This window comes from Thermobia domestica, chromosome 10, assembly GCF_964235325.1.
Source record: "Thermobia domestica chromosome 10, izTheDome1.hap1.1, whole genome shotgun sequence".
NCBI classification, from domain to species: domain Eukaryota; kingdom Metazoa; phylum Arthropoda; class Insecta; order Zygentoma; family Lepismatidae; genus Thermobia; species Thermobia domestica.
The window spans coordinates 210374457-210395100 of record NC_137463.1 but is presented as its reverse complement, the minus strand read 5'-3'; the positions used below and the strand labels follow the sequence as shown (position 1 = coordinate 210395100).

Sequence of the window (20644 nt, the reverse complement as noted above, 5' to 3'; positions counted from 1 at the left end):
AATATTATTTATCTATAAAAGTTAATCTGCAGGCTTACACATGCGAATGATACAAATCAAGAATAAGCTAATGTAATAGTTACGGTTAATGATAATAATAATAGATAAATTAAAAAAAAATATATTGGTATTTCCTTACCTATTGAACTGGCTGCTGCACCAAATTCAAGCAAATATTTTTGTTTTGGAAAATCCAGGTGATTTATATTATCTGGTTCTGAAAGAAAATATACGTATAAATACACATTAAACAAACTCCACACATAAATGAAAATATGATGACTTCATGAAATGTTATGTAAGTTACCAATGGTTGAAATAATAACTTATAATGATCAGATATTTATATTTGTTATAGTTTTAATTTTTTTTTACGGGAAAACTTGTTTTATTGTTAAAATTTAAAGATAAAGCCATTCGTTGTGTTAATAGTTCTTCCCCACTAATAAAATGATGCCTTCAAACTTCATGCAATCACTCTTACAAAAGTTGCCTGGAAGTTGGTAGAAAGATATTGAAGTAATAAATTTTAAGTGGTATGAATTCTTACACTTTTCTAATTTATTGTAATTGAATTTTTAGTATTATTAGCGTCTAACGAAAAAAATTACCAAAAGTGAGACATATAATTAACACAGTAGTAACAAACTTTTACTACCTTAGAAAGTGTTCCTGAACAAGGGGAAGTTCATTATGCACTCTGTAACTAAGCTACAAGAGGTCTACATTCAAAGTCAACGGTGCACGCACCGAGTCAACTTTTGGAATATTCCATTCTACTGTATTAGTTTTTCAACATAGCTAAAGGAAAAGTATATGAATGAGTGCGTAGAGTTTTCTATGGTTGAATGGATAAAGTCATGGTTCGATAGCTAAGAGATTCATGGTTCGAAACCCGTCTCGGAAGCTGAAGATTTTTAAAGTTCTTTATTCCCCAGACCTTAAGATCTTTCTCTCCCTTCGCTAACATCTGATGCTCGGTATACGGACAAAATCTCGCGGCCGAAACATCGCCGCCCAGAATCTCGCCGGCCAAAACCTCGCGGGACAAAATCTCGCCGGGCCAAAACCTCGCGTGGCCAAAACCTCGCCGCCCAAAACCTCGCGGGACAAAATCTCGCCGGGCCAAAACCTCGCGTGGCCAAAACCTCGCCGCCCAAAACCTCGCGGGACAAAATCTCGCCAGGCCAAAACCTCGCGTGGCCAAAACCTCGCCGCCCAAAACCTCGCGTGGCCAAAACCTCGCCGCCCAAAACCTCGCGGGACAAAATCTCGCCGGGCCAAAACCTCGCCGTGCCAAAAGCTCGCCGCGAATGAAACTTTTCTTTAAAATTAACCCAATGTGTTTCCTAATATTCAATTCCACATTACAAATAATAATAATAATAATAATAATAATAATAATAATAATAATAATAATAATAATAATAATAATAATAATATACAAAACATCGGGCTTTCTCGGGTTATTCCCGTTTCCTCCCACTTGCTTTATTCGATCATTTCCTTCATCCTTGTCATCTACGTCTTCTTTAACCTATAGGACATAATCAAGGGACGTCGTAAAAACTCATATATTATTTCATATTTTCATAAGTATTATTAGATTTTTGTTAAAATTTTAAGTTTTTGGATGTTCCAAAGTTCACGAAACTAACCTCGTTAGTTGTCATTACTTTCCTTATGCAGACTTTCTTTCCCTATAACCAGTTTAAAAACATCCTGTCGCCCTACCTTCACATTGTAATCCTCTAATACAGAAATAGAATTTTCATATGGTATTGCGGGACTTGGTCAAATACCCGTGATACTTCTTCTGAAACAGCGTCTTTTATACCGTCATCCTTATCATCTGTTGGAACATTTACATTTTGGTCAGGCGAGATTTTGGGTATGGCGATATTTTGGGGCGCGAGGTTTTGGCCCGGCGAGATTTTGGCCCGCGAGGTTTTGGGTGGCGAGGTTTTGGCCAGGCGAGGTTTTGGCCCCGCGAGATTTTGGCCCGCGATGTTTTGGGCGGCGAGGTTTTGCCCAGGCGGGGTTTTGGCCCGGCGAGATTTTGTCCCGCGAGGTTTTGGGCGGCGAGGTTTTGGCCAGGCGAGGTTTCGCCCTGGCGAGATTTTGGGCCGCGAGGTTTTGGGAGGCGAGGTTTTGGCCAGGCGAGGTTTTGGTCCGCGAGGTTGTCGCCGCGAGGTTCTGGCCGCGAGGTTTTGTACCCAAACCCTGATGCTCTAAACAGAGCTCTCCACCTTTATTCGCCAACTGCCTGGTGTTATGCTCGCATTTCGGAAACTTTCCTTCTTCTATTTCACAAATTTCGTCATAATATGGATGCTTTCCAATCATTTTTTTCTTCAATTCTAAACTTGCATATATTAATCATCTCTCTCAGTCTCCATATTTTAATCTTCCTCTCTGAATGTCGTCTACTATGAATGCACACAGCATGGGATAAGCCTTCGACTCTTGAAACCAAATGTAAGCGCTCTAGCAATATGATATCGTCACTCTATAGGATTGCTGCTAAAAGCTGCGTCAGATTTTGTTCCGAAGGGGGGATTCTCCGTCGACATAAGTGTTTCACATTTTACATTAATATTTTATTGTACATTTGATTAAACAATGTATGTTTATCAAACTCAATGGATGGGGAAATTACACTCTCTTATCCTGCCCAAATGACGCCCCTGGAACATTTGCTTGCAATTACTGAAAAAAAAATGAAATTAATAATTGAATAACACTCATTTCTGTCAGTACTTTGTAGAGTTCTGCGCCCGCGTTACAGACTTTAGTAAGCACAAAGCCTATAATTTCCATAGATTTCTCAAGGGGCATCTTCCTAGTTTGATGTGATATGATGTGATGTGAGACTTTTTTTTATTTAAATTCAGGCTCTAAAAAGGCATTTCAGAATAAACGAATAAAAGAGAAGGTTTTGGAGTTATAAGGCTTGTAAACGGTTCCTTTTTTTCGTCTGAATGAAAAGAGTATATTACGTCACACAGACTGCTCTGGACAAGGAGAGAATTAAGAGAAGGACGGGTTGTATTGAATAACAGAAGCATTAGTAAATCGAGACGTGTGTTTCTGAATGCATAAGCACACGGCGCAAGAGTTTGTTAGTACTTTGGCTTTAACTTTTTGTAACATTTTCTATGCCGAGTACTGTACCATCACCACAGAAAACATCTCTCATGTTGAGATCTGCTCGTGGAAAATAGAAGATTAACCAGTAAGGATATCTGTAACTTAACAGAATAGTCTTATGTCGGTCGAAAGAATTATGGCAAGCCACTTCAGTTATCAAAGTTTAGTTCGCACTGGGTTCCTCAAGAGTCGGATTTAAAAAAAAAAAAAAAAAAACCTTCCGCGTAATAACTTAATTGGTAACGATCTTCGGTTAAGAAAGTGTAGAACAAATGTAGAATTATTTTCTTATTAGAGTTAATTTACTTATGTCTTTATTCAGAAGTAAAACAGTGGCAATACTAGTCCCTTATACAAGAAGTTTCGCTAAGAAGTTAATTCAAAGGAATTCTTTACATCATCTGCTGATACAAAAGAGGAACTAGTTCTGGATAATTCATACCAAAGGGACAAATGATTTCGGCAGTATACGGCTTAACTTTTGGATAGGTGGTTGCTTCCTGCACTCCAAAACATCGGCCAAATGTCTCACAATAAAGGTTTGTCTCGATTTGGGCAATATACCATCTCACAAGCACCCGGAATTTTCATAGTTTTAAGGATGAAAACATGGAGATATTTTGTATGTTACCGCATTTTCTATATCTTGGTCCCACTGATTCCTGACTGTTTTCAAAATTAAAGGATTCGTCGCAGATCAGGCGTTTCGTTTCCAGAAGTTTCATTTTTAATGCCTAAAGGAGACCTCTGAAAGGACTTTCGAGGCGGTTTTGATGATATATTTTGAAAATTGCAAGGTTTTTAGAAATAGACTGAGATTATGTTCTTAAAAAGTGGCAGAAAAACATCATCTGTATTAATAACAAATATAGAAGATATGGAAAAAAGGCACAACTTTTGGTACCCACCTCGTAAATAGCACGGAATTCTGTAATATGTACTTATTCACGAATGTATTGAGGACAGTTAGATTAATACAGTTAAGATAGACAAGACACATCGCTCACATTAGGATATACTTGTCAACGCATATAATTTTAGTTTAAAAACATGGAAACTTTTGTGTAAGCCAAGATAAAAATAAAAGATATTATAAAACTGGATCTTAGGGAGAAAATAAGTAACAATTCTTATTATATTAGATTAGTATAATTCAAGCTCCAATGTCATCTTTATTTCTGAAACGATGAATCTTCTGGTTTGTCAAGTCTTGGCATTAGTTAATACCAAATTGTAATAAAATGAAGTATACTTTACCAGTGGATGGAATTTCGGCTTGAAAGTTTCTTCTTCTCTCTAACGATTCGAATTCATAAGTAGCTTTGAACCCTTGTCCTGGAGAATCTGAATTTGCAATGAACTCAATGTAAAGGTCTGGTCCCGTTGATAGAATTTCTATCCCAGTTCCCTCGTTACATAGGACGTTGATCACAGTTGCATTGCCGTTGCGGCCGTCGAACACTTTCAGTATGTCTGCTCGATTTAAACAGCTGCAGAAGAGAAAAGAAAAACATATAGAAGTAGGCTATAAGTGATATGTTGGTTTACAGCAACCTTACTATCAAAGTACAGGGCATCCGAATAGTCCCCGTACCCCTAGATTTGAGTATCACAGAAGGCAATGCATTCTGAAGCAAATGCACCAGACCGGAACTCCCATGCCACTACTGTACTCTCCAAGAAAACTATTCCTATCTGGATAATAAAAATTGTAATTGTTATAACTAAAAATATAATAATTATAGGTTTATTGAATTTGACCTAATACTTCTTCAAAATATTTTTAACATAATGCACAAACAATTATTGCTCTAAGTTAATCAATGTAAAAGTTATATCAATCAGGATATCACAGAACACCTATGCTATACGCGACTTGTAGGCAATCTACCTTCCTTCATCGGGTAGCGCCGATTGAGATTGTTCTGAGGACTCTTCCATGGGCCGTGCCTAGATCATCATTTGAAATACCTACCTGTCTCTCGGCAGGGTCCAGTTTCTATTTGCTCAAACTGTTTTCTTAGATATTATCCAGATTTGTTTTCCTTGTGTGTATATATGTGTGAGAGATGCACTGCCGACAGATCAATGATGACTGCTGCACTATTACAAGACAAATGGCATGACCATAGCACAGCAGGAGCATGATCCATATTGTCTAGAAAGACCCTTTGGACTGAATTAGACCATATGGTTCATGTCTTTGCTATGCTACAATTGTGCCATCGACTTGTTCATACTGCACCAGACAGCCGTCATCATCGGTCTGTCTACTGCATATCTATTCTATCTCCCACACATACATAAATATGCAGACACACACACACACACACACACACACACACACACATATATATATATATATATATATATATATATATATATATATATATATAGACATAAGAAGAAAAATCCGGCTAAAACCAGTTTGAACACAGGAAACCTTTTTTTGAATTAGAAGCCTTTTCCCCCGAGTTTTCAATAGAAACCGGGCCCCTGCTGAAAAGCAGGTAACATGTTAATTTAAGGTAGGTTTCTATTTTAAATGAATCTTTTAGCTGTAAAAATAATAATAATAATAATAATAATAAATAAAAAATAAAATAAATAAATAAGAAAATCTTGCAACCCGATCTTTCTATTTACTGTTTACATACTACAACTTCTTGAAAGCAAGAAAGGTATCTTCTCCCATGCAGCCCTGCACTCTAGTGAACAAACAATGAACCACCTTATTAAAAACGTGTATTTTGGCTCACTTCACCTCCCTGTCCAAAAGAATCCGTTGTTTCGGAAGCGGCGAAACTTTTTTTTATGCTAGCGGGAGGGCGATAGCAGGTAGCAAGCAAGACGTCCCAGAAAGTTGCACATGGTTCAGCTCCTTGCAAGATGGAAAAAAAAAATGTTATGTGTTCCTTTCAAGATTATGTTTACATGGTGAAATATGGTAGGATTTCAATATTTTTGGGGGCCGCGGTGGCTCAGTGGTAGAGCGTTCACCTCTGGTGCTTGGGGTCCCGGGTTCGATCCCAGCCCCCGCCAAGTGAACTTTGTGGTGGACAAACACCGTGTGCGTGGGTTTTCTCGGGGTTCTCCCGTTTCCTCCCACTTTCTTCATTACACCATTTCATTCATCACTCATCATCACCGTCTCCTTTGGCATAACCGTGGGACGTAAAACTCAAAGATTTCATTTCATTTTTTCAATATTTTTTTTTATGACAGCTACAAGTTCTTGTAACGTGGCAAGGCCCTTAAGGCACGATTCATGGAACGGTCTCTAGAGCAATTCCAATCGGCCCTAGCTGACGATAAAAGGCACACTGCCGATAAGTGGAGTATAGCGTAAGTTCTACGATATCCTGATTAATTCAGCTTTTATATTTATTAACTTAAAGCAATAGTTTCTGCGTTTTGTTAAAAATATTTTAAAGTAGAAGAAGACCGAATTTTACAATCCTATCAAAATTACCTTTTAAGTTACAATCAATTACAACTTTTGCTATCCATACAGGGATAGCTGTCTTGAACGACACGGCAGCTTTAGTTGGAGTACAGCCTTAATTTTCCCAAAGAACTCCTTTAGCCTAACCGGCATAACCGTGGGACGTAAAACTCAAAAAACTCTCCCAAAGAAGCAGGATCGCTATACGAAGTGGGTCCTTGCTAAAGCGATCTTCTAAATACAGTCATTGTTTGCCCTATGTGTGTTTGTGCGTGCACCCCCACACGCCATTAACCGTTTCTCAAGTGTAACTGCAACCACTAACATTGACAAAGCTTCACAACTAAAATGCTACACGTAGCCTTGAACGCACGGATACCAGACAGTTCTTAAAAGAAGGGATATTAGACGTATTGTCTGTGACCATATCTAGCGCAGTGTTACCAATAGTTTACAAATACCACAATTAAGAGTACACTATATCATTTTCTGTTATGCTTAAAGTTAGTAGTATGGGGACATTTTAGACACCTTGGGCCTTATTCAGAGATGTTTTGACCAGTAGCGTCATTTCAGATTTGGCTTGGGGGGGGGGCAAGACCCCCTTGATATAAGTAAAATTTTGCGTTTTTCACTGACATACTACTATTCTATTGATAAAATCTATAGAAATCTCAAACTCAGGGGGGCAAATGCCCCTCCCTGCCCCCCCTAAATGACGCCCCTGCTTTTGACGTATGATTAGCGTCATACTAAAGATCTGACTACTGCAAGAACCATATGTAAGTCGAACTCTTTAGTATGGTACTAATCATGCGTATGAACGACTCTGCATAAGGCCCCTTATTACAAGCTGGATTTTAATATAAATAGTAGAAAATAAGTCTGCCAAGAAAAAGGTGAGACTTAATTTTCGTGACGATATTCGGGACGACACCTCTACGATATATTTTCAAGTGTATGAGTAATTACTCATAAGTACTAGTTTTTCCATGTCAATACGTTTACAAGTAATCAGAACAAAATTATTGTGGAGTTCTAATTCTCTTGAAGTAAACTTAAAGTGTTCCTCCCCTCTGGCTTTTACAATCTCCCCTGCGCTTCAATATAAGCCGGAAAATACAAACATTTCCTAGATCAGTGATTGGCAAACTTTTTAAAGAGAGGACCAAAGAAAAAGATAAACTTTAGATGGGCCAATAGAATTTCTTAAAAACAACAATGGTACATTTTACACAATTCTTGTAATTCTAAGCCCTATTAATAATTGAAGTTTCTGACAATCTGATTCGAACTACGGTGTACTGATTCTCAGAAGTTAAACGATCATTTGTCATTCTGCTACAATTCTCTCGAAGTAACTATTTTTTTTTTATTTGTCAAATTAGGAACCATGTCGCGGGGAGCATAGAATTTTTCAGGTACCCGCTGGTCATAGTTTACGCATCACTGTCCTAGAGAATAAGAGAACGACCCGTATTAAATATGTTTCGTTTATCGCAAAGCAAATAAAGCAATCACATAGTATGATAATACGGCGTGTAAAAAGTTAAACAGTAGTAATTCTACAAACGAAATAAAAGTAGCAGATTTACTATTAAAATCAGCAAGTAGCGCCGTAACTTAGATCTTTTCTGGGGGCCAAGCGTTAATACTCGTACGAGGGCTATCCAGAAAGTAGATTACGTTTTGGAATAAAAAATCAACAAAGTATAGGAAACAAATTTTATTATATACAGATGAAAGCCACACACAAATACTACTTTTCGACATAGTCACCATTCAAATTAAGGCATGTATCGTAGCGATGTACGAGCTTGGAAATTCCTTCGTCGAAAAATTCGGCCGCCTGCGACTTCAACCACTTCGTTACCTCTTCTTGCAGCTGTTCGTCGTCGTCAAAACGCTGCATAGCCAGCCACTTCTTCATTGCTGGGAATAGGTGGAAGTCGCTCGGTGCCAGGTCGGGACTGTACGGCGGATGAGGAAACAACTCCCACTGAAAAGATTCAAGAACTTCACGCGTGACATTTGCCGTGTGGGGCCGGGCGTTGTCGTGAATCAACAAGATCTTAGAGCTCAACATTCCTCTGCGCTTGTTTTGAATTGCTCTTCTGAGGTTTTGCAGAGTTTGGCAATACCTTTGAGCGTTTATTGTAGTGCCTCTTTCCAGGAAGTCCACCAAAATCACACCTTTTCTGTCCCAAAAAACAGTCGCCATCATCTTCCTTGCCGACATTGTTTGCATGCATTTCTTGGGTTTTTGGGGAGAACCTGTGTGCCCCCACTGCATTGATTGCAATTTCGTTTCACAGTTCACGTGTTTCACCCATGTTTCGTCACCAGTAACGATGCGATCGAGTAAAGAGTCACCATCCTTATTGTAGGCGTCCAAAAAGTGCAACGCTGCAGCCATTCGCTGATTTTTGTGGTCCTCTGTCAAGATTTTTGGAATCCATCTTGCACAAAACTTGTGGTAACCAAGCTTTTCGCTGATGATTTCGTGCAACAAACTTCGCGAAATTTGTGGAAAACTCAAAGAAAGTTCCGTTATTGTGAACTTTCGATTTTCACGGACTTTAACATCGACTTTTTCGACAAGTTCGGCAGTCACTTTGCTGGGTCTCCCACTTCGATCTTCGTCGTGAACATTGGTTCGGCCATTTTTAAATCTTATGACCCACTGTCGCACTCCACCTTCAGTGATAATGTTGTCCCCATACACTTCACACAGCTGCCGATAGAGTTCTATCGGTTTACAGTTTTTTGCTGTCAGAAACCTTATTACTGCACGCACCTCGCAGCTCGCGGGATTTTCAATTAACGCAGACATTTCAAACCGTCACAGTATCTTAACGGAGCACAGCACGAACCTCTCACTAGCACGGCTAGATGCCGACTGAGCTGCGCAACGCTCTGACCCCAAGATGGCCGCGCTAGCCCCGCCCCTAGCGGACACAGACGAAAACGTAATCTACTTTCTGGATAGCCCTCGTATTTGGGCCCCTTAGAAAAGTTGTTTTGCTAATTCTTGGGCCTCCTATTTCCATCTTTCTCTTAGTCTTTATGAGCCCCCAGGGGCTTCTGGGCCCTTCTGCACGGTAAGGTCTGCGGGACCGTTAGTTGCGCCCCTGGGCTCGTTTGATACAAGACAATTTAATTAAGGGGACAATATTGACAAATCTCAAAGCCATACGAATAAATATTATTTCTAGGGCCCCTAATAGTAGACATTTTTTTTTTTACTGAAATGGGCCCAAGACTCATTTTTATTTTATTTACCTTTTGGGTCCTGTTTTGTTTATGTAATGTACAGTGGCGTATTTACGATGTTGTTTCGGGGGGGGGGGGCTTTGTTAACTTTCGGCGGGCTTTGCCTGAAAATGTGAAATTTCTACAAGATATTTCGTATACTTTACTAGAGTATGTAAGATTTCGGGGGGGGGGGGGCTTAAGCCCGGAAGCCCCCTAAATACGCCACTGGTAATGTAGTAAACCTGTTTGATGCTTCATTTATAATTTCATGTCCGTATCGTATATGGAGTAAGAAAATTTTGTCTTAAATGGGCCCCCCTCGAATGGCGGGGAGCCCCTAATAAGTTACGGCCCTGTTTGTAAGCGCAAAGTTATATGCTGAATTGCTTCATTCCCTGGGTAGAGGGAGGCGTCTTTAGTAGTTAAATAATTAAAATACTCGAACCCCTCAGCAGACGACGCAAAATTTACTGAAAGCAACTGTCGACGCAGTACAACCGTTCCCTTAACTTTATAATCTAGTCCACTAAGACTAAAACAAAGTTTCCATTGGTTTAAATACTGCAATACATTTTATTATTTGAAAATTGCACAACCTGCTTTCTTATTAACCGTACTCTCCAAATTAACAATCAAGAGCAAAAGCAGGTAACATCCATACCAACTATTTCTTAACCTTTAAGCAATACTAAAAGTAAATACTATTTAGTCCTCTACCATTATTTTGCTAACAAATTTCTAATCAGTAAACAAAAATATCACACAGACACATCACAATTTTAAATAACAACACTGTCCAAATAACTATGTACAGTATATTTATTACTCCTCCAACACTCTCGCTTTCCATTATAATCTGAATATAAAGGACGTTCAATAAGTTTTGCACAGATGGTTATAATAACTTATTACTATTAGTTGCAATAAGATGATGAAATTTTAGGTTAAAATACTTTGATCCTTCGGCTACAAGACCCTGTCACTTAATGTAGCCTCCAGCTGCTGTGACGCATCTCCCCCAACGTTCTTTCCGTACCCTGTATGCACTTTGGTAAAATTCTGGTGGCTGACTTTTACAACACTATTTCATACAAGAAATGAGGGCTTTGTCACTGTCGAATGTTTTTTCCTAGCAGGTGGGCCTTCAGACAACCAAACAGGAAGAAATCCGAAGGAGCTAAGTCTGAACTATAGGGAGGCTGAGGGACGAATGTGTGTCCCATTTTCATGATTTTCTGCTGTGTCATCATGGCTGTGTGTGATTTGGCATTGTCATTATGGAGCTTGATGATTTTACCTTGTAGCTTCGGCTTCTTGGTTTGGAAAGCAAGTCGTATCTTATGCAGTGACAAACAATAATGCACTTTGTTAATTGTGGAACCATATTCCAGGAAATCTTTGAAAATGATACCGCACTGACCCCAGAAAAAGAGAGTCGTATTTCTGGCCTGATCTGAAAGATTTTTTTTTTTTTTTTTTTTTTTTTTTTTTTAGGAAAAACCAGCATAACAACTTTGGTTACTGGCGCGAGCCATTGTGTGATCCTCATAAACCGGAAGCAACTTCTTACTAAGAAAATGAAGTCTTTGAGTTTTACGTCCCACAGTTATGCCGGTTAGGCTGAAGGAGACGGTGATGATGAGTAATGAATGAAATGGTGGAATGAAGAAAGTGGGAGGAAACGGGAGAACTCCGAGGAAACCCACGCACACCGTGTTTGTCCACCAGAAAGTTCACTTGGCGGGGTCTGGGATCGAACCCGGGACCCCAAACACCAGAGGTGAACGCTCTACCACTGAGCCACCACGGCCCTAACTTCTTACTAAGAATTGATGTGGCTGATTCCATCATTAGCGACCGTTGTTGGGTTCTGGTGTCTACTCCGGTGTTCATTGTGGTTTACCTGTGAACAATAGGAAACAATAAATACTACAATTTTAATGCCAAAGTATCAAAATATGTTCACCTAAAATTTCATTATCATATTGCAAGTAATAAAAATATTATACCCATTTGTGTAAAACTTATTAAACTCCTTTAGTATGTTATGCTTTAATCACAAATCCGAAAAGGTACCAAAGTCCATCCGCTACATTTACTGAAGACGCCATGCCTTACAATTTGTTTCGCAATGTAGTCAATATTTAGCTTCTACACATAGGACCTGAGAAAAAACAAATTGTTTCTTTTGATCTGGATAAGGATTGCGTACAAGATTTGAGACAGTCTCGGCACGAGAAGTTGTGAGGAAACTTATGTCTCGTCTCGGAAAATGTATCTAGTTCTATTAAAAAGCTGAGCTTTTATTGGAGCAAAATCTTTTATCCTGTCACGGATATTATATGTCTCGTCTCGTCGGTACAGGAAATGTAGCTTTCTTCCATGCACTTTTATAGTCTTAAAAACGTATCCAAATAACACTAAAATTCTCCTACTTGAATAATTTTGTAATATATTATTCTATACCTTTAGTTTTTATTATAAAAATCCTTTATGTAAAGAAATTTATGTACAGTAAAATGTTAAAAGACGAAGACGGAAAGATAAAAATGGAATTTCATGTACAAAGTTGGAAAAAATAATTTAAAGAAAAGGAAATCCAACTTTATTAAAGTGAACTTTTCAGTAATGCACACACCATATATGTGTTTCTAACATTATTTTATTATGGTGTATGGAAAGAGCACTATTCTATCTAATGAAAATAATTCGAAAATATAAAGAGCACTATCCTATCTAAGAGTCTCTGGTTGCTGTAATATACTTTTAATATCAATCTGATAACGATTGTATTCCATAACGAAAGAAGAGTAAAGTCAACGACATGAAGAGTTCCTCAACCGCACAGTCACCCCAGAGTCTCTGGTTGCTGTAATATACTTTTAATATCAATCTGATAACGATTGTATTCCATAACGAAAGAAGAGTAAAGTCAACGACATGAAGAGTTCCTCAACCGCACAGTCACCCCAGAGTCTCTGGTTGCTGTAATATACTTTTAATATCAGTCTGATAACGATTGTATTCTATAACGTAAGAAGAGTAAAGTCAACGACATGAAGAGTTCCTCAACCGCACAGTCACCCCAGAGTCTCTGGTTGCTGTAATATACTTTTAATATCAATCTGATAACGATTGTATTCCATAACGAAAGAAGAGTAAAGTCAACGACACGAAGAGTTCCTCAACCGCACAGTCACCCCAGAGTCTCTGGTTGCTGTAATATACTTTTAATATCAATCTGATAACGATTGTATTCCATAACGTAAGAAGAGTAAAGTCAACGACATGAAGAGTTTCTCAACCGCACAGTCACCTCAGAGTCTCTGGTTGCTGTAATATACTTTTAATATCAATCTGATAACGATTGTATTCCATAACGAAAGAAGAGTAAAGTCAATGACATGAAGAGTTCCTCAACCGCACAGTCACCCCAGAGTCTCTGGTTGCTGTAATATACTTTTAATATCAATCTGATAACGATTGTATTCCATAACGTAAGAAGAGTAAAGTCAACGACATGAAGAGTTCCTCATCTACACACTGCAAAAATTACTTCTTCCGTGTCAAGAAGTAGTCGATATACCGGATGAAATGGTAGGTAGTCTTTGGGAGAGAGGTCAAAAGAATAGGTGGAAGAGAAAGGCTTTCGTGCTGCAACTCATACAGAGCTTTAACTGTCCTGTGAGCATTTCGGTATTGCATTGTTGTGCAATATGAGGACACCATGTTTTATTTATTTATTTATTTACTGTTGCTGGATGTTTGCGGACAAGTTTGCAGTGCTTTTTATGGAGGTTAGTTAGCACCAGGCCTGTATCCAGGCGGATCTAGGGGGCCGGCACCCCTAGATTTTTGCTGACCCCATATAGGCTTGCAAATGATGTATAACATGGTGATGAACTATAATATGCTTGGATCGGTCCCCGCCCCCTGTAACTTAAGCCGGGCCTCCCCTACATTTTTGGACTGGCTACCGGCCTGGTCAGCACTATAATAATCTTCAGTGATAGCTTCGCCTCGACAAAGAAAGTAATTATGGATCATCCTCTCTACGGACCATTCTTCTAGAACAGGCCTGCCCATGAATTGGCTCCCGGAGCCGAAGCGTGAGCGACAACGAGCGGAGATAAGAACAGGTGAGCACAGGTGTTGGTAGCTCCGCCCCTTCCACTGCATCCGATAAGTGTTGCCAACCACACATGATGGTAAAAAACCTACGGCCAAGCCTGGTCACAAATTCGCACGATGTTGAAGCATTGAGCAGACGCAAGCGTGAAATGTGCAGGTGTGCTCTCCCCCTCCCCATTTCGAAAGCAGTGACGCGAAAACACTGCAGGAAATAAAATTGGTACGTTTTTTGATTCAGGAAGACGCATGATAGAGGTTACAGTTAGCGTTGAAGTAACTAACAAATGAAAAAGAAAGAAAGAAAGAAAGAAACTAATATTAAACATGTCAGCTTACAGACGTAAAAACGACTGCAAAAATCGAAAACGAATTGTTTCAGGCCTTTTTTAGCTTGCTTACACAATTCGTGACATTGTATTACATTAGCACTCGGTCTGTAACTCGTCACTCGCTTCACGTTTGCTAAGTTGTGAACGCCTTTCGTTGCTAGATTGATAGCAGAACGACGGGAGGTTGAAAATAATAATAATAATAATAATAATAATAATAATAATAATAATAATAATAATAATAATAATAATAATAATGCGTATTATTATTATTATTATTATTATTATTATTATTATTATTATTATTATTATTATTATTATTATTAGTAGTAGTAGTAGTAGTAGTAGTAGTAGTAGTAGTAGTATTCGGACCAAAGACGGATGTAAATGGGGATTGGAGGAAATTCATAACGAGGAATACCGCTCGCTTAACATTGTTAGGGTCATTAAGTGTAGAAGGCTCAGGTGGCCATTCCGTGTAGCCAGAATGGAAGAAATTAGAAACGCTTTCATAATTTTAACTGAAAACCCAATTGGAAGAAGACCACTAGGAAGACCTAGACGTAGATGGGAAGACAATATTAAGATGGATCTTGCAGAAATAAGAGTACAGAGTAGAAACTGGATCCAGTTGGCTAAGGACAGAAGTTAGTGGAAATATGTTGTAAACGCCGCATTGAACCTTCGGGTTCCATAGGCCATAGAGTTAGTTAGATATTATTATCTAAAAGAAATGTTCAAATGTTGTTAAGAGACAATTACACAGAAGAACTGAGTTCCGACCAAACACTAATTTGCCGGAAGGAAATTCCAGTGCAGTCCAGCCCACTTTAAGCGTTATCCGTGCAATCCACGTTTCATGTTCAAGACATTGGGAATAATTGTTCGTATCATTCAGTTGGAACGTTCCCTTCCAAGTTTACGCTGTTACAGTAGGCCTACAACATCGTGACTTTCAAAACCAGTCAGTAACTATCGAAGAAAGACAAGCGTGTAGCTTCAGTCGTTGATATGATTTAACATTCTTTTTCACTTTTAACAAGCTACCGGCAAGCAACCAGCCAGGGACAATATATTTTTCCTTATTAAAAAGACACTTTTTGTTAAAAAAAAAAAAAAAAAACTAATGGTACCCACTAATGGTCACTCTTAAAAATGGAAAATCTCTTTGGCTCTCTTAATATTTTGTTTGATTCTTTGCGGTCAAAGTAACATTAAAAGTGGAAAAAATGAAATGAAATCTTTGGGTTTTACGTCCCACGGTTATACCGGTTAGGCTAAAGGAGACGGTGATGATGAGTAATGAATGAAATGATAGAATGAAGAAAGTGGGAGGAAATGGGAGAACCCCGAGAAAACCCACGCACACGGTGTTTGTCCACCGCAAAGTTCACTTGGCGGGGGCTGGGATCGAACCCGGGACCCCAAGCACCAGATGTGAACGTTCTACCACTGAGCCACCGCGGCCCCACTTTAAAAGTGGAGTAAGAAATACTATTCTTCCTATTGATAGTGGCTTCTAATCTCCACAACCAACCCCTTGCTAAGCCTATTCGTACACACATACATGCATAAGCTAATTTTCTGGAGATAATACTTAGATAATTACAAACAAGTGCTACAGTATTGTTTTTTTTTTTTCGTATCAACAGATTATCTGTTTTCCTAAAAAGCGAAACAACATACCCACACTCGGATTAATTGAGTTGATTTTAGTTTAGCGTCTCTTTCAGCAGCGAGGCTATATGAGACGTGGACCTACTGATTAACGTGGAATCCGAACCACATGAACTCCCGCCGGGAATCGAACCCGGGTCTCCCACGCCAAAGGCGCGTAACACTCGGATTAAGAACTTGATAATATATATATATATATATATATATATATATATATATATATATATATATATATATATATATATATATATATATATATATTGAAAACTGGTTTTCCATTGGGCAAACTGGCAAATTTTTATAAATGTAAGCGATGGTTTGGTTCCACCACATCCTTCTTTAACAAAAGGAAAGAAAAAAGAAGAAAAGGAACGTACATAGTTTATCATTTGATTGCTGTTACCAGTTTGTGTTGTCTATAGTTAACGGTTACCACATTGTAAAAAACACTATACACTAAATGGCAATCAGTTACTATACATACTTTTTTTTTTATTTGGTAAGCTGGTGATTACCGCCAAGGTTGACAACACTTCCGCTCCTCTAAGGATAAAACCCGAAGATTCACGAAGCACGAACAACGGTATTTGCTCGTAGAATGCTCGTGAGCGTTCACGAGGAGAGTTTCCACTATCTGCTCGCCGTGGCCAGGGCTGTTCTAGAAGCAACACCTCCAGCGGGAAAGGGTTTATGGTTAATTACGATTCAACAACTATTCTGACCATTTATGATTGACGTGGTAGTTTAATTTTTCATCAGAAGTGACAATATTATGCAGAATGCTTGCCCAGATATTCCGTACACTTAAAACGTCAGAGAACTGCACATCTCTAAAAGCAGATTCTTGATGATGGGTATCAATACACTCCAACTTTTTCAACTTTCTGCTTGTGTGAGGCAGCCGAAGGACAGTGGTAACTGTGGCGGATCTAGAAGACAAAAACTGGAGGCAGCCAGAACCTAGACTATGATATCATGAGTTTACTATAAACTTGCAAAAATATATTAATAAAGCTTAAATTATTCTTGTCACTCAAAAAACTGGAGGGCTAGGTCCCCCCCCAGGCTAGATCCGTCAATGTGTGGTATGGTGTATGCTGAACAAATGTGCAATTGCACAAAACACTTTCCAGAAAGTCTGTTTCTACAAGTGTTCCTGAGGAGCTCATTAGTGCATCCTGTTGCTCAGTAGCCGCGGTGATCATTTTTCAATGTTCTATCACCGACACGAAATTTCACAAATCAAAGTCATGAGTCACAAATCAAGTGGTGAGTCATGAGTTCACTAAACATTAGTAACCCAATTAATGCACTATTGATATTTTGCGGCCAGTTTAAACTATTTAAGAAAAATCACTTGTAATTATGTGTTCTCCATAGTGCACTTTGATACTGTCTCCTGACTGATAGGGCACCCTGCACTGTTTTCTGAACATGTATGTAGTTTATTATGCCCTACGTGTAATTTTGGTTTATTCAGTGGTTACTTTACAGAGGGTAGTTTCTCACCAGACGTACAGTGAAATAAGACATTTCAATCGAACAATTTCAATGCATGTTTTAATGTGTAAGATACAAAAGCTGCGCCTTTGTTTTGTCTGAAATTCAGGTTAAAGTCGTTCCGTATTGATGAACCAAGCATTTTACCCAGAGAGAGAGAGAGAGAGAGATAAAGAGAGAGAGAGAGAGAGAAACAGTAAGTGGTCCTGCGTAGCGCAGTCGCGAACGCTCTCACCTTCGGTGGGAGCGGTCCCGGGTTTGATTTCCCGTGGGGGCACTCGGTCGAAAAAGTTTAAAAGCTTTTTTTGGACCAGCCATCCTGAATGAGGTTTTCCAGGTTTTCCTCATTCACATCAAGCAACTGCCGCGCCGGGGTGGTACCTAACATAGATATATTTCCCAGGCCGCTTAGTTTCTCCCCAATCCTTTCTTCCTTCCCTTTCCCCGAGTAGTGTGATAGCCGAGGGACGTCATCCCTCAAACGTGACGGGCTAATATGGCCATAGATGCCAAAAGCCCAGAAATCTAAAAATCCTAAAATTCTTAGAGAAACAATAATTCCTATACTATCTCCTTTCTCCTTTAAAAATTCTTCCTTTTTTCTTTATTCATTCCTATTCTTATTTCAAAGTAATCACTGACGTTTCATTCTAAATGTGTTTTAATTCACTTTCCCTTTGTTTCTCATTCGTTTGTTGATTCTTGTTCCTTTCACTTTTGTGAAATTTTAATTAGAACACTTTCGGTGAACAAAAGTAGCAGCACTTCTCTCTTTCTCTGACCCTGGGCTGCTAATCAGACAAAAAATCAGATAGCTCCTCCTTTTTCCCTTTTCGTAAGCCTTCATTGTTTCTTCTTTCCTCACAGTAAATGGCACTATTTTCTGAGTTATTTGTTCTCTCGCCGCAGTTTCTAGTCCTATTGTTCTGCTACTTGCAGGATTGCCAACCTCATTCAAAATTGCAGTAGCATTTTTCAAACGAATTACGCAATGCTGCTATACTATTTTCCTATTAAATTTATGCTCGATTCAGAGGTCTAGTGAGAGAGGGAGCTATGCGACAAATCTTGAAAATTTTAGTTTTTGTCGTTTCTAATCTTCTACTGTCATATTTATTTATTTATTTATTTATTTATTGAACAAATTCCCAGATACAGCATAACTTTGCCATTTCTCTCACACAGGGAAATGCTAATAAAAGAAAGAAAAAGAAAACAAGACAACAATAATAACAACAACATAGAACAGTATCAAAAAAAGAGTGTAAAAGTAATATTATTCCGTCTAAACTCGTTTAATTGCTCTATCAAACACCGGGTAGCTCGAAAAAATGTCCACATTAGTTGTTACTTGATTATAACAGTTTGGTATTCTGTAAAAAAAAAAAAGAGATCTCTGTATAATTATCAGGACATACATATGTCATATGCGGACATATAGATGTGACAGCTCCCGCCTTTTCTGCAGCACATATTCTGAGTTCACGAGTACGTCCTCAGCAGCATTTTGAGACAGAAGGAGCTATGCCATTTGCCGATGGTGTCTGGTTTGGTAGTAGAAGAGGTATCGACAGTTGAACAGTAAAATAGTACAGAGTAGTATTGCAATATCCGGTGCTAGCTTTCATATCATGAAAATAACTGTTATAATATTTGATACAACATTGCCATGCATACTCTTCGTCAAATACACCTATTTTGACATGGAACTCTTCAAGAAGATGCCATTTCATCGCTCCAAAACCAGAAAAGATCTCGTGGTTGATTATCCTTATGTGATTACACTTCTTGAAGAAATACCATTACTCTATTCACATGGGGACCCATATCAGCCCTGAAGTTAAAAGATCCCATAGCAATAATATCTTACACTCGTCCAGTTTTTCATGGTGTTTACCCAAAACAAAGATCAACAGAAACAAAGACAGTGAAGATACTCCATAAGACATACTGTCTTTCTGTAGTTAACATGTAAACTGTGAACATGATTTACACTCAGGCGAAAGTATTTAAGTCATGTTAAAACTTTCTGATGTACTATATTGATTTTTCCACATACGTATACTTCAAACATTATACTATGCATTTCATAATAAATGCTATTTACTTTGAAATTCATATTTCTCCTTTTGCATAATGGGGGCGCGATGGCTCAGTGGTAGAGCGTTCACCTCCGGTGTTTGGGGTCCCTGGTTCGATCCCAGTTCGTGCCGTGTGGACTTTGTGGTGGACAAACACCGTGATCGTGGGTTTTCTCGGGGCTCTCCCACTTTCTTCATTCCACCATTTCTCTCATCATCCTTTAGCCTAACCGGCATAACCATGGGATGTCATTTCATTTTTCCTTTTGCATAATTTACCTAACAATAAGTTAAGAAGTAAAAAGTAGACACTTTATTATACAAATTATGACGCAACACGATGCTTTAGAGAACTCAAGTTATTTTCATTTCTTGTGGAAGTGGCACAACCCCCTCTCTCACTAAATCCTTCAATTTATTTTGTTGCTTAATTTCCATTTAAGATACGGTATATAGATATAAATATAAAGGGATAATTTTCAAACTGTAATCCAATAAACTGTTATATACAACAATTTCTACTTTGTCGTCCTTTGCTCTTTTTCCTTCTTCAAAAATCAGCAGAACAATCTATCTTTTTTGGCATAAATTTTGAACTCTTCTTTTTTTCCTCTTATTATTCGCATTTTAATAAAGTTGACTTTATGAATATCCAGTTCGAGGTAGGCATTAAGCAGTGGCGTTTCCTCCGTTAAACAAATGGTACAACATGTTCCCTTCCTTTTGTGCCTCTCTAAATAAGATTTAAATTATTCTAAAACCTACATTTTCTAGGGAAAAAAGTCCATTCGCTGCCTTACTGGAAGCAAATCCAAGTCGTCTGTTCTGCAAAGGTGAAACGCCGTCCATTTTAACATTCAATTACTGTCGGTGATAAGAAGAATATTCTCTTTCAAATGAAACCGAGAAGACACGAACATTGCGACGAAGCAGAGGAAGCTGCATGTTTGACCTGTTCCTACCAGTGTATTGGGTGGGCATAGTGGAGGGGTTCTCAACCTTTTACACTGGCGTACCACCAAAGCATCATCGCCATAAGTCGTACGTACCACCAATAGCGGCTCGCGTACTACTAG

The 20644-nt window shown here is 38.6% G+C and overlaps 1 protein-coding gene across 3 annotated transcripts in view; it reads right to left on the bottom strand.

Annotated features, from left to right (window-relative positions):
• Window positions 1-20644, bottom strand: part of LOC145662967 (suppressor of lurcher protein 1-like) — a 392235-nt gene that overhangs the window by 49538 nt on the left and 322053 nt on the right. For all 3 annotated transcript variants that reach the window (XM_081729046.1, XM_081729047.1, XM_081729048.1), the window contains 2 exons: window positions 4408-4640; window positions 140-217 (listed from right to left, as the gene is read on the bottom strand). In XM_081729046.1, coding sequence (XP_081585172.1) covers window positions 140-217; window positions 4408-4640 — 311 coding nt within the window. The remainder of the gene's footprint in view (window positions 1-139; window positions 218-4407; window positions 4641-20644) is intronic.